Raw genomic sequence first — 27,074 nt, 5'->3', positions numbered from 1 at the left:
GGTAGAATAGACAGACAATCTAATACCCTTTCATACCCCTGGTTTTATTTCTAACTGCCGTAGAAAGACCCTGGTGGGATTTCCCATCTGGCCGGTACAAGGAAGAGAAAAAGAAACGAATAGGAGAAAAAGAAAAACCGTGGAACAATGACATGACATTCTCTTTGTCTATTGAATAGATGGAGAAACCCACCAACAGGCGCGTGCTATACTGCTGACGATATAGATGCCTCCTAATTGAAAGGATAGGGCAAACGTCCACTTCTTGTTTATATCCAACTTTTCCCTAATCACATCTTCTCTCGTGCACTCTCTCTCTCTCACCATCACCACAATATTCCATCATTACCCATCGAACCAACCACTCACCTTGACCCCAATGCGACGGGGTATTTACTCTCCTTCTCAGCCAAAATGGCAGGATAACGACGACACCCTCGAACCAGATCCCGCTGATAACCAACTGCCAGAGACTGGTGCCGAGAGTCCGCAGTACGATGAAATCCCTTCGCTTTGGGACCCCGAACACTGGGATTCGACACCTGTACCCCTGCACAAAGAGCGAGAATTCAAACAGAAGATTCACGAGGGATTCCAAAGCAAAGTGGATGTCATGAACATGATCCTGCCACCAAAGACACCTACCATCCCTGACTCTGACCGTCTTATTAAAAGAATGCATGAACTTCGTATCTCACTAGCCCTTTCCTCGATCTTCTGCATTATCAAGGCAAAGGACTACGACTGCGCGCTGATCGAAGCGCGAAACACTCTCAAAAGGGCTCAGGAACTGGAGGTCGGCAACGGGTCCATTGCAAGATGCCACTACTACCTGGGCCGCATTCAGTTCTTGCGCAAGAGCTTCACCCATGCCTACCAAGAATTTGTGGCTACTCGGACTTGTTGCCCTGCTGGTCTCGAGATTGAAGATTGTCCTGATGTAGAATACTGGTTGAAGGAATGTCGTTCTGCAATAGCTCGCAAGAAACGTGCTCGCCTCCAGTTACCAGCAGACGCAAAGGAAAATGGACAGGAGAGGGGGGAAACAAAGGGACAACACACTCGCTACAGGTCATCCGCACCGGGAAAACGCAAGCGGGATACCGCTCCCTTTGACTTGGTTATTCGGTCTAAACCCCTGCCAGAGAGAGAGACCTGGCACCCATCAGTGAAAAAGGAAGAACGCCCGGTCAAAACAGTTGTGTGGATGGTTCCCGACACTGAAGATCTTCCTCGCACTCGCGAGTCAAAAGCAAGCGACGAAATCGCAAGCTCGTCTTCTGATGGTCTGGACTGGATCCAGACTGGTGGACCTCGACTCAAGCAAAGTCGGTTTACGGTTCGATGTCACCCAGATTTACAAATGCCGCGTCCACGATCAATGAGCCTGTTCAAGATGCTCCCTGAGGAAACATCTTCTATGTAGATGGACTGAGTGGTGGAGGAAGGTTTAAGGAGACTGATCGACAACGGGGTTATGTGACATGGAGAAGTTGGGAAGTGGGGTGTTTCTTGTTTCCTATGTACAGTCTTGTAAGCGAGAGTTGTTTTCTCACTATGATTCCATTAAGCAGATGTTTATCACTTGCATTCCACTGGACAAGGGCAGCTCTTGATCTTGAAATATATATCGATTTCCAAGGTTGCTATCACTCCTCAATTCAACGCGCAAATGAATTCACATTATTAAGAACAGTAGAAATTATATGAGCATGTCACAGTCCGTCGTTTCTTCTACCCTAAATTCCTGATCTTGCGTCCCATCTACATGGCCATTATCGCTGATTTCAATGAAGAGGTATTATCCCTTATTCCACTTTATCCTAAGGAGGGAATGCAACTTGACTCTATTAGTTGTAGATTGACCCCGCAGCATTGACCTTTGACTGAAATGGATCTTATTCGTCCACTTTTGCTGTTCGTTGACCAGGCCCTTGATTGAGCGCAATGGGTAAAAGCATGAGGTAGATAAAAATAAAAGAATGAAAATTCAAAGATTATGTTTGCCTTTGCCGTTTAGGCTGATGAAAAGACTTTGGATCGCGTAATTTTCCCATAGATACCTTGTGACGGTCCCAAAAAGACAATGGTTCAGTATTGAGATGTTAAAATCAATTAAAAAGTTCTTATTATATATTAACGGCGGCAGATTGACAAATGGCAGCCACGCCTTGGAATGTGAACATAGGGAATTTTCGAAAAATCGTCAACAAGCCCATTATAACCAAACATGGGTATCCTCGCATGCTAAGAACGCGGAGCACAAATCCACCGAGGTCCAGCCCAGCTGTTTCCAATCGTGTCTTGCGTTTAGCGTCCAAGATTGGCCCTTTTCGTTGAAGATGGTGCAGACGGTATTCGGCCGATAACTTATGAGCTGGGCGCTCGTCGCAAAGACACGGCCGTTCTGGGCGACTTCCGTGTGACCCCATAGGGCTTCGATAGGACGCTTGACGCCATCAGCGGGAAAGCAGATATCGGCATTGGTACCAGGCTTGGAGTTGGCAAGCTGAATAGTCACAGTATTTGCGTATTCGACGGGGGCAGCGGAGACCGTGGAAGACAAGAAGAAAGAGACAAGGACAGCGGAGATCGAGAGCTTCATTTTGAATCGGTGGTAGACCAGATGGTTTGGATTGTGATTTCACTTTGATTGTATTTTCTTTGGTGATTCACTTTCAAGGATAAGAGAAGAGAATTTCTTGTTTGGATGGTTTGGATGGTTTGTTTTTTAGGACAGAGTTTGAATAGGGGTTATACTCACTTATATACCTTTTTGCGGGCCGTTGGGGCTCAATACACCCTACCAGAATGGGAAATGTTAGTTCAGTAGCCTCTGGCTTTTCATATGCGCCAAATCCCAGTAATTAGGTTGCCATGGGCAGCAGGTGTTTAGATTAGATGATTAGGGCATTGGCATAGCTGGATGGTCGGCAATACAGGCCGGTCGGCATGTCAAGCCACGACATATTTGGAGATCCAGAATAGAAAAATTACTCTGCAACACTTATTCGAGAACTATCAGCTATGGTTGTATTGCATGAAGGCTTCCAGTTTCTAGCGGTTTATTTTGACATGGAACATACCTCTTCGTTCCGCGCTGCGTTGGCATTATGCTGAATTTGGAATGATGCTTCCGATTCAGTCACCTCAGCTCCTTCTATAGCATACCACATGAGCTGAGAGTGTGGATACAGAATAAATTGGAAATTCTAACGTGCAAGGAACGTTCCTCTTGGTAGTTTTGGCCAAAACAAGGGGGTCCGGCTAGGAGTAACCAGGAATTCGCTTGGATTACCCTCATGAATACTTATTTCTCTAGGTACGCCTCACTTAAAGACCAGAGTACCCTCACATAATAATGTTTATAATCACCCTTATCGAAAATAATTAAAGGGCTTAAATCTATCTCGTAGGAATTTTAGGAATGTGAACAGACCAACACCTTACCCATTCCTCCCTACGTCCGACTCCTACACATCTTACGCATTGACCTAATTCACGCACGAGTGGGTCACCCCAAAACACCATGGTAAATGGGTATTTTACAATTCAACATCTCAATAACAAGAATTCAATATGAGGTTTTATGATATCCCAGTACTATTTTGTCACGTCTAGCCTTTTTGTGAGTTTTAAAAGATTCATCATTTATTATGATCAGCTAATGCTGTTTGGAAACTAGAAAGGACGAGAGGCGATTGTCATTTAGGGAAAATTGCAATAAAACTTCAGAACAGTAAATCCAAGAGCTCCTTGAAGTGTATGAAAGAGTAACCAAGTTTTTATGAAAGTGATTATGGGCGGTCGAGAAGGGGCCGGAGGCAGAAAAGGCCTCAAGGCACACCGATCACAAACGGACGGCCTCGGCAGTGTCAGTACAGGAAGGTATACAGGTAAACGAAAGAAATGTGCAAGAAATGTGCAAGGCCCTCGAAAAAGAAACGAGAACATTTGCGCTTTGCATATTGATCATCATTTTCCACGACCTTTACAAGCCAATAACGCATGATTTCTCTCAATTGAGCTGATTCTGGTCGCTTCTTCGTGTGGGAAACCAACGCTTTATACGAGTCACCATAGTGGGGTTTCTTATCCTTGAGATCGTGGACAGCAGTGTACTATTAGGGCTCGGACTACCATTGGATTGCACCTAACAGAGGCCCTAAATAAATAACTTACCTGGTTATTACTTCCGAGGCAGCGTACGGAGACGCCCTTGCTCACAGTACTGAAGCTGTAACATTGCGATTGCCCGCCGCCGTCCCCGTTCAGAGTATCAGCGGCAGTGACTCTATTGCCACGTAGATCGTCGAAAAGCTCTAGAAATTGTCGCCTTTCAATTTCGGGTTCATCACTACCGGGAATGATGTAGTTGTCCTGGCAACAAACTCAGATCTGAGACACGCGCTGCTTATGATATTGATCAATTCGGGCCCTCTAACCATGCTTCCTTAGGTGAGGATAGCAGCTGTTGCCATAACTAAGTCCAGAAATTTGGCAGTTGTGGAACGCATCTTGTTGATGGAGGAGAATGTCTCAGGTAGGAATAAAAAAAAGCATACGCGTCCCTATTGTGAAGTTGGATGTCATGAATGATGAGACGTGAATCTTTTTCTAGTCGGATTCCTATTATTAGCAAAGCTCGTGATTATAGAGACACTCCAGCATTTCATCAAACCCCCTTGGTATTCCCCCTCGGCTATTTTGAAAACATTTAGGTGTAGAAAATGGTAGAATTCTACGCCACATATTTCAACACATGCCTAGAAGGAATTTCAGGTTTCATTGGAAAAGACAACTAACCAAATAAATGAGCGACCAGAATTAGTTCGTGGCAAACCCATGGTTGTGTATTTATTTAGTAACGTCAGCAAAATTTATAGTATAACGTCAAATCGGCGAATGGTAGATTGCACCAAACTTTATAAAGCTTCTACGTTTTGGTTGTGCTCCGAAATGTTTAGTGAGGGAAAAAAAGACTGCCCCTCGTCCATTTCATTGTGAGATATTTCTTGCTTTAGCCCTCCATTCTATCAACATGGGTGTTGATATGAGGGTTGTTGTTCTCTGGGCTCATATTCCAGGGCTATCTAATCTAAAACCTACATTGAGCTAACGATTATTTAGTTTGCTTTCCTTATTGGTCGGAAGAAACAGCCATCAACCTGATAGCCCATGTGGCGTTAACATTCCACAGATCATCTCGGCTATGTACCGGTGTTGTGGGCGCCAGTTACAAACCCAGTTTCCCCTTATGGTGATTGCTCTAGCAAGGGAGCTCAAGGGATCATGCGAAAATCAATCGCGCTAGGCTACAAGGGGAAAACAGGGAGGACAGGTGCTATCATCTTGTCCTAGCAACACAGTCACATCAGTAAACTTTCGAAAGATTGGAAGTTTGGATGCAGTTGTCAATATTGCCTGTACATCCGAGACACGTATTGTATCGCACATGGCTGCCTTTGGATGAAATATACAGTTTTCATTTCAACCTTTCTCCTAAACGGGAAGGCAAACTTTAATTCCTTGGAAATAAGACATTGCCTGATTTTCATTCGAGTAGTTAAGGCTCACATCGATTTAGTGGGAAAAAATCATGTATGCCTAATGCTAGAGCCATGTTTGTATTTTAACCTATGAATATAATATAAACAAACGCTTGATAAGTCAAGAAGCTACTCCCATAAGCCTAAGACTAGCTGGGCAACTCGAGTGTGTTAACATGCCGTGGAGGAACAAGTAAGTTTCTACAACTGATGAAGACTAAAATATTACTATCAGATGGCAATGGAAAAGAAACCCTGATGGCACTTTAAAAACATAGACCATATCTGATCTGGAAACTGAGACGCTAAAAAAGAGGTGGCAAATCGAAGATTGCATAAGTCCCCGCAATATCATGCTAAAGAACTATTATCTGAGGATATTAACTAATTCTATATACTCTGATAAGAATTGTCTTTCAGTAACTTAGCCTAGGGCTCTTCATAAAACGTGAATACACAGTTATAACTTTTCACTTGGAATAGTAATGAGAAAGTGGTCAGTAGATGAGTTTTCAGCGTAATATTATTGCTCTGACTTCGTAAACAAGATTCCACCTAGAGAATAGATTTGGGGTATATATTGACTATAAACAAACAACATAGACCCTAACCATTGGGTGTGAGCAAACTAGCATTCCTCCCGGGAAAATTGCGCTCCATATGCCAATATTGTGGTTAAGGTCGGATCAGCATTCTTAAAGTTGTAAACAAGCAAGCTTACCTATTATTTAATAGTATTGACTGGGCGCTTGTCAGAATAGCGTAGGTTTTTATCTTTCATGACGAGTTTGTTTTTTTATCCTATCATCTTTCATCCAAGTCTTAGGCACCAGCTGTGTGTCTACAGCTCACAAGCATGATTGAAGCTGCAAGCATGATTGAAGCTGAAAGAGAAGAGTTCCCAGATAATCGGGAAATCGCAGGGATAAATGCACAAATCCCCCCCAACGATGGTCTCTACCATGCAAATGCCAAAACCGGCCAGCTTGACAATGGCCTCTACCACCCACTGGAACACGCCAAACAGACTGAATTGTTCCACTTGCCACACACAAGTCCTTTGTATCCAACTACACACATCAAAGAAGCTGTGGTGACAAATTCACCTCAAGTTCCAATTCATTCCGACACCTATGTCTCTCTTCCACAAACAACAGACCAACATACGACGGCGACTCTTGATCCCACTCGAGAAACTCAAATCAACGTGCCCACTCACCCAGTTTCTATTCCCACTGCTAGCCAGCAAACGGCTTCTCCACTCAGAACAACCATCATGCCACCGGTACCAATTCAAACAACGAGACCAGATCATTCATCTGTTTATGCTACGACAAGTGTCATGTTAGTTACATTCTTCATGGCAATTAGCATCATTTTTTGGCTACACAAACAGAAGAAAAGAAGACAAGAAATTCTTCTAAGATTCAACAATGAGTCTAAATCTAATTTCGATCATTCACCCACATATGCCGATCGGCTCAAAAACTCCTTTTCAAGCATTAAGAGGAGAAGCTCTACATCATTCGACAGCATTAGCAGTACGGTCAAGCGATACAGACGTGGTCCCATTGCATACTCTTTCAGTGCTCTGTCCGCTGCTGGTGCAAATGGGGCTCGTGCTATGGGGCAGCATTGTCATGTCGATCTTCACTTCGAAACTCTGAAAAGGAAAATATCACCCATCTGGGTTAGAGGCATGGCCTTCTATGATACCATTTCGAACAAGTTCAGACGAAGCAATGATAATGAGAGCATCCATTCCTATTTATCAGAGTCTCATTACAGCGAAATCGGGTCGACAACCACCTATAGCAGTTTCTCGCGGTGTCCCTCTCAGAGCGCCAGTAGCACACACTCTACACATACCGTTTATTCCCCATACCGGGAAGTCCGATCACCTTCACCAGTTGTTTTGACAGCGGAACAACTTTCAATACATCGGATCAAGTTAAGAGACGTTTCTTCTGGGAGGGGCAAAAGAGCAGAATGTTCGAGTGTGACGGATGTCACTTCATGCACGGTCAGCAGGGCTTCAACAAACTCGACCAGATCAGGGAATCAACACGGCGGAATTAATGGTGTTCAATCGACTGTTCCGGCCTTGAAAAGTGTCGAATTATTCAGGAGGAATGTTCACCGTGTGGATATGGATTTCCAATCTCGGAACGATAGCCAAGTGAGCCTTCGGGAGGGACAGCATGTTGTGCTTACTCGAGTCTTCGAAGACGGCTGGGTAAGCAACCACTCCAAGAAACAGACCACCTCGATTATAATATTCCTAACATCAAAAAATAGGTGTTCTGCCAGAAAGTTGGCAGCAAGGAAGAGGGACTCGCACCGCGAGCTAATCTCTCCGCCTGGCCTGTTCGGCGTGAAATAACCCCACCAAGTCCAGCGCTGCTTGAATGTTTTCGCGATGCCAATTCACCACCAAGCACTCCAATTTCGATGCTTGGTACCTCCCGTTTCTATGGCTCTGAATTATCAGTGGAACATGTCTCATGACTTAGATTCTTGGGTCAAGAATCATTTCAAGGAGCATCATGTAATAATAACTTAATTTTCAGCTTCACCTCCACTTTTCGACTACGAAACCCTTTTTACTTGATTCTGAAATCTAATACTTTTACTCTTGGTATCTATGTGATAGGTTCGTAACCAAGCAGGATGTTCTGTGTATAGCCGGTCTAAAGTAATAAATACATGTAAAAGAAAAGTCATGATGACACACTAATATCTTCAATCTATCTTCGTGGTTCGTGTTTTGCTTTTCTTCCATACGATGTTATGAAGTTTTCTTGAGAGAGCTAATGCTGTCACTTTTTCACAAATAACCGAAAATCTGGTGGCGTGCAAGTTTGTGCTTGTTTAATTCTAATTGATGGAGTAAGCTAAGACCTGCTAGATGAGGATAAAGGGGGATGCAAGGATGCAATATTTCTTCTCTATGGAATGCACTAATACTGCTATATTCGAAAACAGATTCCCCGGCATACACTCACAAATTGTTTCCCAAACCCTATCTTGAAATACGCTAGCCTATATTCAGTTTAGTTGCAAATCTCTCTCTCTCTCTTAAGAATAGACGCATGTTTTTACCTGACCAAAAATACTCTATTTTACCAGAAACTCATGAAACGCGTTTTAAGGATTTTCGAATATCTTTCCGAAAACAGAAGGGTGGTCGGTTATTACGGCTATTTTATGCAATCCTTTCATTTAAGAATCAAGATTTATACATGACGCACAATATTAGAACCACCAATAATAAATGCCACCGGTAGCCACCTTCATTGCATTTCTTTTCTTCGTTTCTCTCAGTACAACGCCTATTGGATACTGTGTGAATCGCTTAGTATGTTTTTCAAGACTTTAGGTGAGATAATAAACCTAAAATCTTTATCCGGAGCAATATTTGCGATCTTGTTATTGGTATGTCACTCGAATATCCTTGTACATTGGGGAAAGACCTGACAACAACCTACCGAAAAGCCCCTGGCATATTTCATTTGCCTTTGTATATACAACATATATTTTCATCCACTCGCCTCGTACCCTGGACCTAAATATGTCGCCGCCTCTCGCCTGTGGTGGCTAATTCATAGCTTCCGTGGTGAGCTGAGTTACAAAACAAAAAGTTTGCATGATCACTATGGCTGGGTTGTGCGTATAGCGCCAGACGAGCTCTCATACACTGCACCCGAATGCTGGAAAGATATCTATGGACATCGCATCGGGCAGCCTGAGAATTACAAAGACCCCAGCGAGAATTTTACCCCAGGGCAAGCTCAATCCATCATCTTTGCCGACAAAGCCAAGCACTCGCAACTGAGGCGTCTTCTCTCCAATGCCTTTTCCGAGAAAACCCTGCGGGACCAAGAGCCGGTTTTAAGGCACTACACTGACCTCTTGATCCAACGATTGTCAGAAGAGTGTAACGGAGGGTCTACTCCTCTGGACTTGGTCAAATGGTACAACGTGAGTGATTGTCATGAGATCACATGGCCTGAGTGTATCTAAATTACCAGCAGTACACTACCTTTGATGTCATTGGACACCTGGCATTCGCTGAGCCCTTTGACTGTCTCAGTCAATCTTCATATCATCCATGGGTGGAGTTGATCTTCCAGACCATCAAGTACATCTCCTTTGTGCGGACGGTGCAGAGGATTCCTCTCATCTGGAGATTGTCACGGTATATTATACCTAAAGACCTGGTACAGAAAAGCATCGCGAACAAGGACTTGACCAAGATGAAAGTTCTCAAACGCAAGTCTCGCTCTCCAAACTATGTTGACTTCATGAGTCATCTCATTCAAGCGCAGGAGAAGGGTCAACTGCAAGAAATTGATCTTATACGAAATGGTGAGGTGTTAGTCGTGGCGGGGAGTGAAACAACAGCCACGCTACTTTCTGGAGCAACTTTTTATCTCCTGACCAACCCTCGGGTACTAGCCATACTCGTCAACGAAATTCGTTCGTCGTTTAATTCTCTAGAGGAAATTACGATAAGCCGCGTTAATCAGCTTGACTACATGCTCGCTTTCTTGAACGAGGCATTCCGTCTTTATCCCCCAGGAGCCAATGCACACCCTCGAGTTAGTCCTTCACAGGGCACTACGATCAATGGGTCATTTGTACCAGGAAATGTACGTCTCTTGTATCTTTTTCACTAGGTATATACTGACGAATAGTTATAGATGGTGATGGGTATGAATCAATACGCGGTTTTCCGATCATCGGATAACTTCAAAGACTCTGAATCCTTCATTCCGGAAAGATGGCTTGATGATGACCGTTTTAAGGACGATAAAAAAGATGCCTTGCAGCCATTTTCCTTCGGGCCCCGGAATTGTATCGGGCGAAAGTATGTTTATCAACTTCTCTTGTTGAGATAGACAAGAGCTAACGTATTTGGTGGTAGTTTGGCATATGTCGAAATGCGCTTAATCATGGCCAAACTTCTCTTTTCATTCGATCTCAGCTTGAGAGAAGAGTGCCATGATTGGATCAATCAGAAAATCTATACTGTCTGGGAAAAGGCGCCGCTCATGGTGCATCTGACGCCTGTTAGTGGCCCTTGTCTCTGAACGGTGAGCTCGCGCACATAAGGACGGCGTTGTGGAAGCCATGGAGATGTTGCAGGAACACCAGCACCACGGGATGGGGGTGTCTTGTCGTCAAGGGGATGAATCACGTAGTCGAGGTGAGATTGAAGAATGTACGGCAGAACGGCGCTGCACAACTGATAGAGCTGGATGCGATATCCCGTCTCAACTGGGCATGTTTGATCCTGGCCTCTTGCTTATCGGGAGAGGCTATTGAATCAATCTCCTACGTGACGCGCTGCCAAAATATAACATATCATTAGTGTGGTTTCATCAATAACTATCCATGAGTGTTCACGAGTTCAGTTTAGCCTTTATCGTTCTCATTACTAGCGGCACGGGAGTGGGTCATAAGTTGAACCTCCTTTTTAGGAGAGAGCATTACTCGACATTCAACGCGTCGATATACCCAGGCTGGACGTGTTTTTACGTGTCAGCTGAGCTTTTTGTGGCGTATGTAGGCCATGGGAGGAGAATTGGACGCGAATTGGTTGTCTAGGACGAGGGAAATCATGAGTTCTGATTGCGTGGTGAAGTGTCTTGAATGTCCATGCGAATATATATATCCAGCTTCTTCAGAAAGAACGTGTCAGACTGTTTGTTATTAAGCCTTGCGAACTCCAACACCCCAAAGGATGCCAAGGACGAGCCATTGAAACCCACCTCGAGGTGAAGGGTCACTGAACAGAAACGGTCGATTGTCTATTGGGTGTTCAATCCTCCCGTTCAACCACTGCATAAATCTCATTAGCCGGTCTGCGTTTCGAACAAAGGCAGTAAAAGTTGATTAGTTCCCACGTTAGGCGAAGCGCCGGAAGGTTTTACACTTAGTAAAAATTCTTCAATTAGGTTCCGGGTTCTCATATTTTTTGAGGGCCGCAATTCGAACCCCAAGGTGCCCGAACTTCGGCCTTATAGTTAGGGAATATCATCACCATATTTAGCAATGCCGTAGAATGCCAATTGGACCCCGCCCGGGGCAAGCATCGCGTAGTCTAATTTAAAATCTGCTCCGTAACATCTGGCTGCAACGGGGCGTACGGCACGTTTTGATCGATACAGAGGAAATTGGCAAGGTACCCAGCAAATGATACCATTACACAATGGACCCGTAACCCCTAATAATGTGACCGATTCGGTCTACCCTGATATGTAGGAGTCCTCTCCAGTCGTTATCTCCGATGGCCGGATGGTGTAGTTGGTTATCACGTGTCGTTAACACCGACAAGGTCCTGGGATCGAACCCCAGTCTGGTCAATTCTTTTTTGCTTTTGATTCTAACCCTATCAATTTTTGTGCGGCATGAACGCCAGAATGAGGGCTAGAATTGATTTTGGTTTCCTATTTTTACATTTGGGAGTATCTGCTGCCGAATTCGCCGCCGTTTCATACAAACAGTGGAAAGAAAACAGTTCAATTCAAGCCTTGCGGCGCCTACGACAGCTTCATTTTGACGTGTAAACCAGGGCATACTCAATTGCTTAATTCAATAATTCCAAAACTATTGCGTAATAGATAGTAGACTGTCCGAATCCCTGACCGAGTCTGATTCCATCTGAATATAGCCAAATCAGGACTGTTCGTTCTATTGTGGTGGTCCTTAAGTCTTTTTTAGGCCGCACTCAGCTGGGTGGCACTTGGTAAGAGAACTCTCAGCGATATCAAAGTGGTACTCAGAGACGTACACCAGGGCGTGTTCCAAAGGGCTCACAAGTGCATGGGAGTTTATAAAGCTTTAGATTTGATAGTCTAAACAAACGACACGACGGGTGGCTGGATACCGCAGGCGCCCAGACAAACAGACAGCCAACTGAAATTGCGTATAAACAAGCGGACCAGATCTGATCCATGCCGTGTTCTAGGCTTATTTCTAAACAGTCCCATGCAAATCTCGATTGCTAAAATACACTGCTACACAAATGGAATGGATCATTCCAAAGAATAGTAAGGGTTAAAGCAGACTTAACCCAAAAGATCCATATTGATCTACAAGAGCTCCCGAACATCCACCCCCCAAACCCACTGCGCAACGCCCATGGCCCCGAAACTCATCGTCGCAGCCATAAGCATATTCACCCCGTTATTATCCAGCCAATCCCGGCCGACCTCAATGCGGCGGCTCTCCTTGACCTCCTCATGGGTCCGTCCAGGCTGCGACCCAGCCGACGTATGTGTGATGTGGCTGCCGTGTAGTGTAGCTGCGTTTGCAATGGTTTCGGTGTTGCGCAAGTGTGCGCTGCCTGATGCTTGACCGAAATAAGCTGCATCGTCCAATGGACCGCAGGGTCTTATTGAAGCGGGGTGAATGAGGACCTATAGATATGAATCGTTAGATTCATTTTTCATGCCTATACTGGTCAAGGAACTTACCTTCCGGCCTCCAATCCCTTCAACAATCTTCCCACTTCTCTTATCCACAACGCTAGCTTGCAGAAGTCCGCCAAGCACACTATCCAACAAACTGCCCAGCACCCCACACGTCGTCATCGCCACAGTCCACAATGCTCGGTCTTTGATCGTGGTTCCGGCACAGAAGGGAAGTACGAGGGCAGATGTGCCAGCAACCGAAAACGAACCTAGCAGACCAGCTGCGAGTCCCATGGCAGTAACACCGCCATTTGTACCGGGAGGAACCTGTCGGAGCGTGAGGGAGGTGATGAGGCGGGGCTTGGATTTGGCGAGGATGCCTAGTTCGGAGGAGAAGGTGTCTGCGGCGACAGCGGCATAGTTTCTACATATGTCACGATCTGTGAGCACGCGATACAAATAGTCGCGGAGGAGGAGAAAGGGAATAAAGAAATGGACATACGCGACGATCCCAACCATCAAAACGTCCGCCGCGCGCTGGCCGAGTGAGAAACAGTCCCCGGCATCGCCGACCGTTTTCGCCAGAACCACCGTATGCGCCACACTCAACACCGACCCGACGAGCGAGTTGGCCAGCACCTGGAGGTGATTGCGAGGGCTCTCCTCACCCACCGTGCCGGCAGCCGAGAGAGTCAGTCGCGCTTTGACGTCGTGTTTCACCTGTCGAATCAGAGCTCGGATCAGCAAACAACCCATGATGTTCTGGGAGGAAAACGAAAATACCTTTGTCGCCTTCGTTCCTCCGAAGTAGAACACAGCCATGAGCACAAATGGTGCGAACCAGGGGTGTGCGGCGTGGGCGGTGGCTGTAAACGCCGCGAAGACGGTGCCCAACGGGGTGAGCGACTTGCGGGCCCAGACGCGGTAGAGCAGGCCTGTCACCGCGGGCACGGCAATTATGGCCTTCATGATGAGTGGGTGTGGATGAAGTAGCAGCCAAAAGCTGGGTTGTTGAGGTAAGTGAGAGAGACCAGAAGAGTGAGCTTGGGTGGGTCGTTCGTAGTGGGTGTGGGGCTGGGTGTAGTATAGACAACTCTACTACAACTAATATCTAGATGGTCGAGATGCAAAGGCCCATTGCTCGAGCGGACAGGATGAAGAGTACAATCGCGGCACGATGTGCTCCGGTATCACCAAGTTGATTGTGTGGATGCCACCGTCCTGCTGAGCTTGATGTACCACTCTGCCAGTTTCTCGGGAGTGAGGTCAAACCATTGCTTGGGTGCGCGATGTCTCATTTCAGGAATACCATGGCTAATGTCTAGCCCAAAAGAAAGCGGCGCAGCAGAAGCATACATGGTTCGGACAGAACACACGACGCAGATTGCATCCCGAGATAAACACTGACTCACTCCTATGGAGTCCTGTATACACGGCTCCTCTCCACGGTGCGGCGAAAGCACATTGACCTTGGCCGTGGTGAGCCCGATCAGCTTAACTTAGCGATGAGGTCATATTCCTGGATTATGAAAAGATCATGATATTGAATTATGCATATTTGCACGCCTTCCTGCTCCTTGGGGGTATGTCCAACGTCACCAGAGAAATAGTATACAAAAAGAAATAACATGGCCCCTCAAGGGACCACATGGAACAGAATATAGACAAGATTGCAAGACAAATAAATATCCACGCCCTCAACTAGTGATGGGCCCGTGAAACTCCCCGACCACGGCAAACCCGGTATCCAGCCGTTAAATTTTTGTTTTATCGTAAGGTATAAGATGATATTGGATGGTGGACAATGCTGTCACAGGGCAAGGCCACTGCCATCTCCGCTCCAGCGGTAGAGAGCCAGGACTTCGCGCCTGCGTTGCTGCTGCTCGCCAAAGTCCTCTGGCACACGGCCGCGGACCTGAGCCAAAGCGGAGCGCATTACTTTCCGGAATGTTCTCTGCAAGACGGATTAGAATTCGAAATATGAAATTCCCCGATATGAATTTCTTACCTGATATTCTGTGTTTAGAGTCACGACACAAGCCTCATGAGCCCGCACAATCGTCTCACAAGCCCGGACCACACTTGGACTCGCATCGCCTTGCAACTTGTCCGCGGTCAAGAGTAGCAGGAAGCTGCCTTGCAGGAGATATATGCCGAAGAAGAATGGCATGAAACTTAAATCTGGGTCGTATTCTAGGATATCGCCTGCCGCTTCGGCGGAGCTCACTGCATGGCCCATGGCCGTGATGAACGATTCGGAGGAGATCCAAAGGTCGTTGTCGTCGAGCAGGTTGATCGGATCCCATTTACCGGCAAGTAGGATGTGGAGTACGTGCATTATGTGGGTTCCGTAGGCGACCACCATCTTTGTGTGGACGATGGATTCGCTAACGTGCGATCCGACGGTGCTGCTTGAGCGACCAGAGGGACTGACGTGGTTGAGGTGGGTCCCTTCCATGTTGGTGTCGTTCTCTCCCGAGCCGAGCGCTAGAGAGTTTGTGTACCGGGCCTCGAACTCCTTCAAGCTTTGGGCATATACATCGAGCTGGCGCGTGATCTCCATCGCTTGACTCTCCAACTCGCCACTGTTGCGGAAATGCAGACCAAACCGTGGATGGTTCCGCGCGTGTTGCAAATCCACTATCTCACCCAGGATGGTCATGAGTGGCAAGAAATACCCAAACATGCTGTGGCCGGTACATTCGAAAGACGGGCCTGCACGGCGGTAGTTGGCAGCCGAGAAGTCGCCCGCCTGCCAGAGGTCATCGTTCATAGGTTGCAGGAGACCTTCACACTCCTTGTCCAACAGCGTCAGGGGCCGATTGTAGCAGAGGGCCAGATGGCGATCCATCGCGAATAACAGCCACCAGATGCGGCGACGCTCTTCGCGTTCCTCCTCTGTCAGATTGACCGAGGAATTACCACCGCCCATAGACGTGAGTAACGAAGGCGCTTGTCGTTTGTTGCCGTTCATGCCCATTTCGGAATCACCTTCCATTTCGCCATCCTGGCGTGGTGCTGTGTTTGGTGGCAACTCACGACCCAACTTGAGCTCTCGCGCAAGCGACCAGGCGGAGGTCCACCAGCGCATACTGGCGGCTTTGTACTCACTGGCCGAGACGACGGTAGCCAGGTGAACGTATGTGGCGACATCATCCACAGCGCCTGTCGCACTACTCTGAGCACCTAATTGGTCCATAGATACACCGAAGCCTCCAAGTGCCACGCCGTTGATGACCATGTTTGCCGCATAGTTTGGAGATGCCTCTCCAGTGGCGGGCCCATGAATCAGAGGCCGAAGCAAGCCAATTGTCAACTCGAGCAATTTCTGGCAAACGCGCCCCCGGGCCGATGGAGGAGACGTCAAGAACGCGGCTTCGCTCGTTTGGGCTCCGATCCAAAGCATGCTGGCGAGGAGACCAGGACTACACTGTCTTGGCTTTGTCGGGTGGAGGAATGACTGCTTGCGGAGGACATAGCCAACCACATATGGCGACAACGGATGAAGGTGAGATGAAGAAGAGCTGGCGAAGTAGACGTCCAAAAGGTCACAGGCGAGGGATTGCGGAATGATGGACGCGATGTGGGGGAGGACCGGTTGCAAAACAGGGTATCTCAAGGTACTGGAGAATGGAGGCATGCTGAAAGAAGGGAAATTTGCGGGGGAAGGCGATGGAAGAGGTAGCCAGCCAGGCGACTGCGCTGGCGGTGAAAGTCCCATAAACGGAGCGGATGGGTTCTCTGCCGAACTGCCGAGGCGGAAGTGGTTGATCGAGGTGGGATTATTGTCCTGTGGGTTCATTAAAGAATATGCGTTGTCATTGTACCCGGATCCGAACCCCTGTGAATGCAGCATGGAGGCTGGGGACCGAGAAGTCCCATTGGAATTGTGCATCATCTGCAGGGAGCGCAGGTCAGGCACCGACATTGGAGGCCGGTTTGAGTCTGGCAGCCCGCCGTAGTTGTTCAAATGGAGGCCCTCCATGTTTGAGTTCATATGCTGCTGGGAGTGCTGCTGAGCCGAGTGCGAGTTGTGTTGCATTCCGGTCATGCTGGGGACATCCGAGTTGGGGATATGAGACTGTGTGTTCCGGGAAGCGTCAAAAGCGGCGTCAAATTGCCCGTTTGCCTCGTGGGCAGGCTGGGTACTGGGCGAATGTTCCTGCGCCGGGGATTCTCTGTTTTTCACGTCCGGATCGCCAGTTCCAGAAGAAACTGCGACAGCCGCTGCTAGGTCCTTCTTCGAGGCCTTGCCACGCTTTTTGCGCTCGCGCGCGTACTCACAGGAGAGTGCGAATTCTGGACAACCGTTAGTACAGCCAAAACACATGAAATTTTCGAGGCAGACAATACCAATGCAATGCGCACACGGCTGCTGCCCATCACACTTGGTTCGGAGTTGGTTACACTGATCACAGGCTCGGCTGATGCGCCGCCGCACGGGACCAGCAGATGAATTCTTGCGGATGCTAGAGCGGGGGTCGACCAGATGATCTCGTTGGGTGGAGGGGGTCTTGAAACCAGTACCGTTGCTCTCGTCGTAGGAGTGGTTCTGGCGGAGATGTTGTGGCGGCTGGTGACCATTTGACTTGCTGGCAGAGTCGGTCGGATGGTTGTTGCCTGCTTCTCGTGCCAACTGCAGCTGCTCTAGCGCATACTGCGACCCCTCCGCGAGAGTGTCTAAGCCGGGGGTCTGCGACTGGGACATCCGACCAGGCTGCGTTCGGGACGAGAAAGGCGAGTAGGAATTGGCGAACGATTGTAGGGAGGTTGTCGACATGCTTCAACCGAGGAGGCTGAACTGGATCTATAGCGACATAGAGGTGGAATCCAGTTGGATGTGCAGAGGACCGCCTCTCCTGTTTCCAAATCTCACAGGGGTGATGTGATCGCTGTATGAAGAATCGCAGGTCAAGGCGCGGGACGGTTCAGTCGGAGCACATGACCTAGCCGCAGTGCCGAGAGGGACCCGAAAGTGGAGAGACAGTGGGCGATGCGGTATTGTGGATTTCTTCGATCGAGTCCGTCCAGCAGTCGAGGCGGTGGTGGAACTGTCGCTTGCGATCTGCCGAGGATTGGAAGAAGCAAAGAATCTGGAGAGGCAAAAAGGGCGGGGAAGAGACACGGTGGGTACAATTAATACCATACGGTATGGATACGCGCCTTCTGTTTCTGGGGTCGAGAGAAGAACAAAAGAAGACGAAGAAGAAGAGAAAAAAGAAGAATGGACGGACGGATGGAAGAAGAACATAGGATGGGATATACTAGTGGAGACTGTTGCGACTTGGACTACAGAAAGTGCCTTCGCTTATTGCCGACCCCAGATGAGATTTCTGGTTTTACGGGGTTGGTTTAGGCGTAGGGACAAGGGACTCGACGGCTAGACCAGACAAGACTGGGCAAGCGAAGGATGCTACCTTCTCACTCGGCCGTGCCCCCTGGTCACTCCGTCCCGGCTAGATGGAGGAGGGCCCGAGTGGGCTGACAGACAAGAAGACCGTGGACCTGTTCTCAAGTGCCGGTATTCCGCTTTGGATGAGGAGACCCGCCCCAGACAGGCTGCCCCTGCCAGAGCCACGCCGATCTCGCGAAGAATGGGGACGAAGCTCCAGCTGGATCATCAGAGAAGAACAGTCCATAGTCGTAATCGAACTGATCATAGTCATCAGCAACAGAACTCATGGCGCCGGTGGCCACGCGGGCGCGCGGGGAGGACCGGGGCCTGCAGTCTAACCCGCGGTCCGGCTGTTCTGGCAGTTTTGCCTAAATCTGGTACGGCGCGACTGCACATCCAACTACCTACAACACAGGAAACAATACTCAGGGAGACTAGCCGGTCTTATTATTCGTACATCGCCAGTATATATGCCTAATTACTTTTTCGCTTCTTTTTGCCCCCAGGGGGCCATCCAGAGATAGTTTACAAATGCAAATGCAACCGGGGGAACCCAAACACACAAAAAATGTACAACAAAAGAGGTGGGAATCAAAAAAGACCGTTAAACGCCACAATGAAATACTTCACCGGAGAGACAAGCTTCACGAAAAGAAGTACTTGCTGTCGCGAATGCGACTCAAGTCCCAAGCTCCCTTGGCAGGGACCGGCGCAAATTTCAGCGGCAGCCACATCCATGTGTAGACATTCCTTTGCTTCCTCTTGGGCTTCGGAGCTTCCTGATCCGCAGCGTCCGCATCCGCGTCCACGTTCACATGGGGGTTCGACATCAACTCTATCCGATCCTCAGCAGTGGAGAGATTGAGGTCCTCTGGGTCCATCAGAGAAGACGGCGTGGGCGAATCAAGCCCGGTAGTATCAATATTCTCCGGGACATGGCCGACGGCGCTCTGACCGAGCGAGGAGGACATGATGAGGTCTTTGTCGGAGCCGCCCATTGACTCGAAAATACTGGCAGGTGTCACCATGGCGCGGCCTTGGGCCTGCTGCTCCGGGTCTGCCGACCGGAGCAGCGTCTGTCGTCGGTACTCATCAAACAATTCAGTCAGCTGACTCTGGCGCTTCGGCGCGTTCAGTCGGTGCCGGCGCACAGCGGAACCAACCCGCTTGTTAACATCGATCCGCGCCAGATAGAGGTTCTTGCCGTACCGGACGTCGAACTCGGCCGCCAGTCGACCGACCACATCGTCGGAGTGCAAGCGGACGAAAGCGTCTCGCAAAAGGATGTTCATGTCATCGACATCGCTGGCGTGGGTCCAGAAGGAATCGTGCACAGCGGAGAATGTGAGGCCAGCCTTCTTGCATGCGTTGGCGGAGAGAATCATATGAGTAGCGTCCAGAGAGTGAATATAATTGGGCGGAAAAGCTTGCAACTGCTTGCGCTTGTGCACGACATCATCAGAGAAGTCGTCGATGATGTTGATGTCTTGCAATGTGTTTTTGATGCGCCTGGTCTTTCGAGTGCGGTAAGGCTGGACCACGGGCAGACCTAACGGGGTTGTCCAGACGACAGTGGATCGGAACTTTTTGGTGGGGTCAAGAGATGTCCTCTTTTCATTTTCCCCCGTCGGGCTCATTACCTCCCTCATAAGTTCCTCAATCTGCTCAGGGGTCAAGGACACTGTGGCGCGCGCAGCACAATCGCCAAGCCAATACTGGATCTCATGGGCCCCGTTAAACATTGACCCTAGAGCATTGAAAATCTTCCGGGCAATATATAGCGCGCCATCCTTGTGCTCTTCGGTCGACATGTCTGGGTAGTGATCGATGAGTTGCCGACGAACTTGTTTCATGGCGCCCATAAAAGTCACACCATAAACATTGGTCATGACTGTCTGCTTGACGACTTTTCGAGTGATTTTTCCGTCGAGCAGTTGTGCAATCGGGAGACCTTCGGCTGCCTCCCGAGCGACTTCCGCTTTTACAAATTCGGAGACACCGGTGTAAACATCAGAGGGCCGGTCGCTAGGTTCGAGGTTGACTTGCTGTGCGCCAACAATGTCACCGCCTAGAGCAGCGTAGTGCTGAAGTCCGTTGCATGAACCATCCTGGTGGATTGGGAGGCGTGAGGGGTATTCGGTAGGGTCGGGATAGCGTAGTGCGTTGCGCAGTTCAATGCAAGATGCCAGGCATTGCCAGGGATCTTCAGCCTTGAGCCACCATTTTTTGCCATGTAAGCCGTTGTTGGCCGAGTCCAGCACATCCTCCATGTGGTCCATGGTGAATTGCTCACGCTCCGACAGACTGGCCTTGTCATATCCAGCCAAGTTTGCAACCTGAATCTTCAACCATCGTAGACCACTTGCTCCAAGCGGCTTGGCTTCGCTGAAAAGAAGCAACGCCCGGGAATTATCGGCCCCCATCTGGTTGAGATAAGGAGGCAAAGGATAAGCGCGGCCTCGGAAATCCAGGTTGTGAGGAAGATAGAAAGTCTCGTCGCGATAGGAACGAGCGATCTCCAGTTGGAAATTCTGGAAGCATCGGACTGAGTGGTACCCAGATCTCTTATTCTCAAGGATACGCATTTGAGCATCCCATTTCTTCTCGGCTTCGTAGCCAGCGCTGGGATCCGGCTTGGGCGGAATCGGCAAGTCAGGCTCAATGGGAGCCAGCTTGCCTACTGCGTCGCCAGAGTTCCAAGCCTCAAGCATAACGTCGAAGACTTCTGTGTTGATCGCCCACCCAGTGCTGCCAAGAACATCCAAGGCGGCTCGGATCTCTGCCATTCCGTTATTTTCCAACGCAGCTCTGACGTAGGCAGGTTGCAAAGTTTCGCCCGGAGTCGATCGTACAATATTATTTTCGTAGAGGAAATATCCTCCTTCTTTTTGACCTGTCCATGGTTTGGGCTTGCACAGCATGGGGAGCTGGCGACCCAGCAAATCCGCTGTCGGCTCTCTTGTGAGCATACTGACAACATCATTGTTCATATGGATCAGACCCTGGCGTCTCCCCCATGTGATCTGGTAGGAATGTTGAAAAGCAGGATGCATAGTGACCTGTTTTCCGAAGGTCTGTGTGTCCTCATTCGGAACAGGAACTTTGGCAACTTCATGGAGCATGCTAAACAAGGCTGCCCCGACTCGAACGGTCACGGCTGAAGGCCAAGTAATGGTGGCATCTTCAGCCTGTAGTCCATGCACCAATGTCTTCCAGCGCATTCCACCCTCCCTTTGTTTGCGGCGGGAGAGGAGTTGCTTCATTGCTTGCTTGCGCCGAGGGCTTTGAGTCGCATGTTTCTTGAGAATCGTCTCGGCAATCACCTCGGCATTTACCTCTTGTCCAATATTCGAAGCGATCGATGAGAGCTTGACCCCGGCATGAATGCCAGTTCCGGTGAACACAGAAATGACGGAGAGGATAGTCAGCGCTGCTAATTGATCGGGATCCAAGCATCGCATATAAACACCATAGTCTTGACGTTCTTTTTCTTCTTTGTTCGCCGGAATTTTTGTCATTTCCGCCTTGTCGATCATCTTCAGCTCCTCTTTGATCCTCGAGGCGAGATTGGATTGCCACTGATGCATCAATGTGCCTAGCCTTTTCCCGCGTGCGCTCACGTCCAGGCCGGTCTTCTGCCTGTCCTCAAACTCTTTGCGCCAGCGACTCAAGGCTGTCTTGATAGTATCAGCCTCAAGCTTGCGTTGCCTCTCTTCGAGTTCTATTGCCCTGTCTGCGTCGTTGTCCGCAGACAGAGATTTGTTGGAAAACGATGAGAGAGACTCCTTCAAAGACTTCAATCCCAAGCCCTTTTGCTCGGTCGCCAAAACTTCAGCGACATCGTCAGCGGGGGCAGCTGGATGCTCGACCTCAACATTGTGGAAATTAGGAAACTCGGAAGGGCAAATCTATTAGTTGGTAAAGTCAACAAACTGTCCAGCTTCACACAAATTGATAAACGGCTAACTTACCTCGAATAATTCGCCGAACTCCAGATCAGAGAGAATCTCCACCCCGGCGATTTCCTCCTCATCAATACCCGCTTTCTTGGCCAGCTGCCAGTACCGCCGCACCGTTCTATCACGCTTGGATCCGTACAACATGCGCAAGGCCATCCGAATCATAATGGAGTAAGTCGTCGCATCAGGGCGCACCCCTTCATTGGGCATCTCAATCTCGAACCATCTTTGCAACTGCAAGATCATTTGCTGCTGTCGAGTGACAATCATGTGCGACACCATCGCGTTCATATAGCGGTTATGGAGAGCGAGATACTCCGGGGAACCCAACGGAAAGTAGTGACGCACGCGGGCGATCAGAGCAGCCGCTCGATCGAACCGGCCAACCTTCAACGAAACGTCCATGTTGGCTATCATCTCCCTCTGATCACCACCGATGCCCTGGATTTTCCTCACGGTTTTTGGTCGAGTCTGTAGATAGTCGTCCAAGATGATCAGGGAGGAGGGATCAAATTCATCGGAAGGCGTTTGCAGCATTGTATCAGCCCATTGCTTGATATTGTCGTAGTCGGAGGGGGAGGAGAAAGGATGGCCTTCAATCGAGGCTTGACCGATAGCGGATTGGTCGGTAGCCGTGGCAAGATTGCGACTGGATTGGAAGGACGGTCGACGGGCGCGTTCCTGTGTTGAGATGGCCGGCGTAGGCACAGCAGGGTTTTGCCATGTCGAATGCGAACGTAACCGTAGTGATGTGGAAAAAGTCAATGTACGTTGGGCATGGGCCTTGCGCAGATGGAAGAGAGCGTTCTTCCGGCGAGCGACGCGTGATAACATGGCAGCGGTCGAGGATGTAGAATCGACAAAAGCGAATGAAAGAGTCGGTCGGGGAAGAAACGATTAAAACAAAGTAAACAAGGCCGAGCGCGGTGGTAATCAACGAGGATGCAAGATGGGCTCAAAACGAAACTTCGATAAGGGATGGCACACGATCGATACAATGCCTTTATTCCCCTGGCTGCAGACGACTTTCAGTCCGTCAAATAAGCAGACATCTGGCAACCGTCCACCGGAGCAAGAATCAAAATGAAAATGAAGAGAAAAGAAAAGAAAAGAAAGGTGGAGTGAAGAGACAATCGACAAGGGGAAGATCTCGGAGACCGGTAGGAGAAAAAAGATCGCGGCCTGAGGCAAAAGTCACGTGGAGACAGTTTTTCGCGCGTCGTGATTGGCGGATCATACTACAGTGGCAATCTCGATGGATTTACATCGTTCAAGAGTTAAATGGCTATTGTGTACAGTATTATGTGTGCCTTGTCCCTCATAGACCACTTCAAGCGTGGATCGACATTAAATCAAGGATGTAATGTTTATTGGGCCTTCAGGAATCACCCGGCCTCATCTTCACTCCCGGATACTCCATCTTTCTGCTTTTGTCGATTTTGTTTCATGGCCCAGCCAGTCATCTCCGGATGCGCAGGGTCGATTCGTGGCGCACTCATCGCATCCAGGTAGTCCTCGCTCTGGATCGCCGATTCAAGTTGTGGCAAATCCTCGGGCTGCTGGTGTGTCATGTAGTTTTCATATGTATACCAAGCTTCCTCCGTCTAGAGTCGGGTGGTGTTAATAGGGTTCTGGTTAAAAGCAGGAGATGACCTACCTCGGCATCGACCCATTCATACGCCTTCCATTTCTCATCCTGCATTTTCTTGAGCAGGTCCAGGTTGGTTGCAAGCATTGCCTGCTCGCCATCTTCTGCGGCCTTGATCTTGACATCTATTGTTCGCGCTTCACTCTCGGCGGGACGCTCGTCGTCGTCTTTCTTGGTCTTTGTGCCTCGGCCTTTGGGTATTTCTTCCATTGCATCTTGGTGGTGAAGCTGGGGATGTAATTGCACAACTGCCGACACGGGTGAGAGATGCAGATTTTCTAGGCCCGACAATCAGCATGGTCAGTCGCAAAATTGGGGGAAAGAGCATGCACATACTGTCTTTGAATGTAGCCAGCATGTAGACCGGGTCTCCTTCCTCGGGAGGCTTGATCCGCCCGCCAAGTGGCTGGGTCTTTATTATCGACGCGGAGTCAACCACCTTCTTATTGTCCAAGATCTCAATGTCCCCATTTCCTTCAGCCTTGACCCTGCTCCCGCTCGTCACAGCATTCCCGGAACTGAACCCACCGGCCATTCCGAATGCGCCTCCATCACGAGAGGCACGGCTCTTCTTCATGGCCTCTCCAAACCGTGCTCCTTTATTGAGATCGTAGTTTTGCCGAATGCTAATAGGAATGTCGACCTCCACGAGGCCGGACCGGGGCTTCAATCGCAATTCGGTAGGCTTCTGGCCCTTCGCCTCGATGTAAGGGTGCTTTTTGGGGCGGTCGAGGTATTGAAAGACATAACGAGAGACTTCGGAGTCTGTAAGGAAGACATCGTAAGATGAGACGACGGGGTCGTCGTCCGAATCCATGGCTGTGCACGACACGGAAGAAGGTGTGCTCTGTCGTGGAGTGATTCAGTCGGTCTTTTTTTGGTGGCAGAAAATCGGGTGTCTCACCGCCTTTGCGCTTCATATTACGGATCTACAAACTGCCCAACTACTAACTCCAGCCTGACGTTGAATTGAATCAACTGACTATTCCTGAATCATTCCAGTAACCATGACACGAATATGGGACTCACCCTTCTCGGGATAGGGTGTCCCAAAATCGCGTTTGAACTCAATATTCTCCTTTGTTGTCTCGTACAGGTCCATCTCATACCGCCGCACCAGCATCGCGAGGACCAGGAAGATCTCCGCATACGCCAAACTGCAAAATTAGCCCAAAATAAAAAATAAAAACAAAGCAGGGGGCTTATCTCACTTCATTCCAAGACATATCCGACTGCCTTTCGAGAAGTTGACCAAATACCGATCCAATCGCTCCCCCTTGGCCGCAGCTCGCATCCATCGTTCCGGATCGAAGACATGCGGATCAGGGAAAATATTTGGATCCGTGAGGACAAAATAGTTGCTTTCGCTCACAAGTGTCTATGGCCATCAGTCACTATATATATCTTGTGTGGACACAGGGTCATTTACTCCAGGAGGAATTACGTAGTCGTTATATACCAGCGCTTCTGTGGGTGCAACTCGAGGAGATCGACTCGCAATCCCGGTAGAGAGACGCAGTGTTTCACTGACAACCCCGGACTATGGCCAATTGTGAGTCAAATGACAAATATATTCGAGTGCTGTTCTGCGCCATACCAGATATTGCAGTTTCTCAAGCTGATTCCAGGTAGGCCGCGAGTCCGGCGTGGGCATCACAGACCGAAGCTCTTCTTGCAGCTTATTTCTGATTACCTCATTACTGAGCAGAGTATAAGCACCCAAAGCCAGCGACCTAGCAGTCGTCTCAGTGCCGCCAATGACGAGAGAGAATCCTTCATTCGTGAGACGCGCCGGAGTCTTCATGTGTTCGGGCATGTCAGAACCCGCCAGAGTCTCCATAATAGAGCCACCGTCCGAACGATGCCCATGCAGAGCATCGACTGTCATTTGGTATATTCCGTTCTTCTGACTGACGAGCCCAAATGCGTGCGGACTGACCCGTTTCAATAGCCCTAGAGGCAGCGAGTTCATGATGGTCTGCAAAATCGGAAAAGAGAAAGAAATATGGCACAAACGGAAAAGACCATTGATTCCATCTCTGACTCCCTCGTTGAAATCCTCCTCGTCGAGATGGCCGCTGTTGAACCCGTAGGCGTATTGATGGATAACATCGGACGTCAGGCCTGCGAATCCGGCATCAAGATTGATAACCTTATGCGACTGATAAGCACGATCGAGATGTTGGCACAGCTTTTCGATCCGACTGTAAATAATGTGTTCCATGCTAGTAATGGCCTGCTTGGAGAAGAATTTGTCTAGCGGTGCACGCCGTTGGCGATGGCTTTCTGGAGAGACACTTGCGAATGCGGAGCCCTCGAGTCCGAACTGGGCTACGGCGACAGGGTCCTTTTCACGTCTTCGGGCGCTGGAAGCGTAGATTTCATCGTAGTACTTTGAATCCTTGATATGGATTTCTCGTGGGGTGATGCGTATGATAGGGCCTAACAGGCTTCATTTAGGGTTTCATGAATCTGCGCAGAGTAAGGCAGTCTTTACCATAGACCTGATGCAGCCGCTCGATCTCCCAAATGAAATTCCCGCCCTTGATGACATTAAAGTAAAATTCATATCCGCTGGTGATTGCTGCTAGTTTGGGACCGGGGAACTTGCTGAGAGGGTGAAAGTACAGCCGATAGATACTTTTCAGGGCAACGTGGACCAGAAAAATACCGATGGTCCAGATCACCAGTCCAGCCATGATGATTGTGACTGTTTATTATTATTTAGTGGGAAAAAGTTAAGAAGTTGCAAGGCATAGAATTTAGGGAAGCGATTTCCCCCTTCTTGTTCACGGGACCCTCCTCCTGGACTCTTTTCCCATTCCAAGTCTACACTAGATTTGTTTCATTATCCATGTATGTTCCACCGCATATGTAAGATGTATTGTTGTTTGTTGTTAATGCATGCAATATACTACTCCCCCTTCTGTAGCAGTATTGGTATTCCTTGACTCGCTAGAATCTGCCCCAGCCGTGACTAGTAACAAATACGAAGGCGGGGTTTATGCAGTGCCTGGGATGGGGGTCGCTATAATTGGCTTTTCATACTGTGACAGCGGCGCATGAAAATGGCTAGGATAATGTAAGCTAGCAACATATTGGTTT

At 48.8% G+C, this 27,074-nt stretch overlaps 8 protein-coding genes across 8 annotated transcripts; 2 read left to right on the top strand and 6 right to left on the bottom strand.

Annotated features, from left to right (window-relative positions):
* Window positions 1-379: 379 nt before the first annotated feature.
* On the top strand, window positions 380-1,426 carry N7510_007634 (uncharacterized protein; the record flags this gene model as incomplete). Its single annotated transcript, XM_056979559.1, has 1 exon — window positions 380-1,426. The coding sequence occupies one exon, from the start codon at window positions 380-382 to the stop codon at window positions 1,424-1,426; it is 1,047 nt and encodes a 348-aa protein (XP_056832602.1).
* A 792-nt stretch (window positions 1,427-2,218) lies between these two features.
* N7510_007633 (uncharacterized protein) lies at window positions 2,219-2,605 on the bottom strand (the record flags this gene model as incomplete). The annotated part of the gene is made up of 1 exon (XM_056979558.1): window positions 2,219-2,605. The coding sequence occupies one exon, from the start codon at window positions 2,603-2,605 to the stop codon at window positions 2,219-2,221; it is 387 nt and encodes a 128-aa protein (XP_056832601.1).
* Window positions 2,606-8,909: 6,304 nt separating this feature from the next.
* On the top strand, window positions 8,910-10,621 carry N7510_007632 (cytochrome P450; the record flags this gene model as incomplete). Its single annotated transcript, XM_056979557.1, has 5 exons — window positions 8,910-8,984; window positions 9,045-9,530; window positions 9,581-10,201; window positions 10,253-10,419; window positions 10,477-10,621. Coding segments are annotated over 5 exons (1,494 nt in total), but the record flags the coding sequence as incomplete, so codon positions are not given.
* Window positions 10,622-12,646: 2,025 nt separating this feature from the next.
* Window positions 12,647-13,936, bottom strand: N7510_007631 (DUF92 domain-containing protein; the record flags this gene model as incomplete). Its single annotated transcript, XM_056979556.1, has 4 exons — window positions 12,647-12,973; window positions 13,031-13,391; window positions 13,470-13,687; window positions 13,751-13,936. 4 exons carry the CDS (start codon window positions 13,934-13,936, stop codon window positions 12,647-12,649), a joined length of 1,092 nt encoding a protein of 363 aa, XP_056832599.1.
* Window positions 13,937-14,777: 841 nt separating this feature from the next.
* xlnR (putative C6 transcription factor) lies at window positions 14,778-17,747 on the bottom strand (the record flags this gene model as incomplete). The annotated part of the gene is made up of 3 exons (XM_056979555.1): window positions 14,778-14,921; window positions 14,976-17,266; window positions 17,321-17,747. The coding sequence occupies 3 exons, from the start codon at window positions 17,745-17,747 to the stop codon at window positions 14,778-14,780; spliced, it is 2,862 nt and encodes a 953-aa protein (XP_056832598.1).
* Window positions 17,748-19,006: 1,259 nt separating this feature from the next.
* On the bottom strand, window positions 19,007-23,155 carry N7510_007629 (DNA-directed RNA polymerase; the record flags this gene model as incomplete). The annotated part of the gene is made up of 2 exons (XM_056979554.1): window positions 19,007-22,270; window positions 22,334-23,155. 2 exons carry the CDS (start codon window positions 23,153-23,155, stop codon window positions 19,007-19,009), a joined length of 4,086 nt encoding a protein of 1,361 aa, XP_056832597.1.
* Window positions 23,156-23,706: 551 nt separating this feature from the next.
* Window positions 23,707-24,786, bottom strand: N7510_007628 (uncharacterized protein; the record flags this gene model as incomplete). Its single annotated transcript, XM_056979553.1, has 3 exons — window positions 23,707-23,925; window positions 23,979-24,217; window positions 24,306-24,786. The coding sequence occupies 3 exons, from the start codon at window positions 24,784-24,786 to the stop codon at window positions 23,707-23,709; spliced, it is 939 nt and encodes a 312-aa protein (XP_056832596.1).
* A 723-nt stretch (window positions 24,787-25,509) lies between these two features.
* On the bottom strand, window positions 25,510-26,668 carry N7510_007627 (cytochrome P450; the record flags this gene model as incomplete). Its single annotated transcript, XM_056979552.1, has 2 exons — window positions 25,510-26,411; window positions 26,467-26,668. The coding sequence occupies 2 exons, from the start codon at window positions 26,666-26,668 to the stop codon at window positions 25,510-25,512; spliced, it is 1,104 nt and encodes a 367-aa protein (XP_056832595.1).
* Between the last annotated feature and the right edge of the window lie 406 nt (window positions 26,669-27,074).

This window comes from Penicillium lagena (assembly GCF_028827675.1).
Source record: "Penicillium lagena strain IBT 129212 chromosome Unknown utg000005l_segment0_segment0, whole genome shotgun sequence".
NCBI lineage: Eukaryota > Fungi > Ascomycota > Eurotiomycetes > Eurotiales > Aspergillaceae > Penicillium > Penicillium lagena.
Note: the sequence above shows the minus strand (reverse complement) of the source record. Positions and strands in the feature narration are given on the sequence as shown.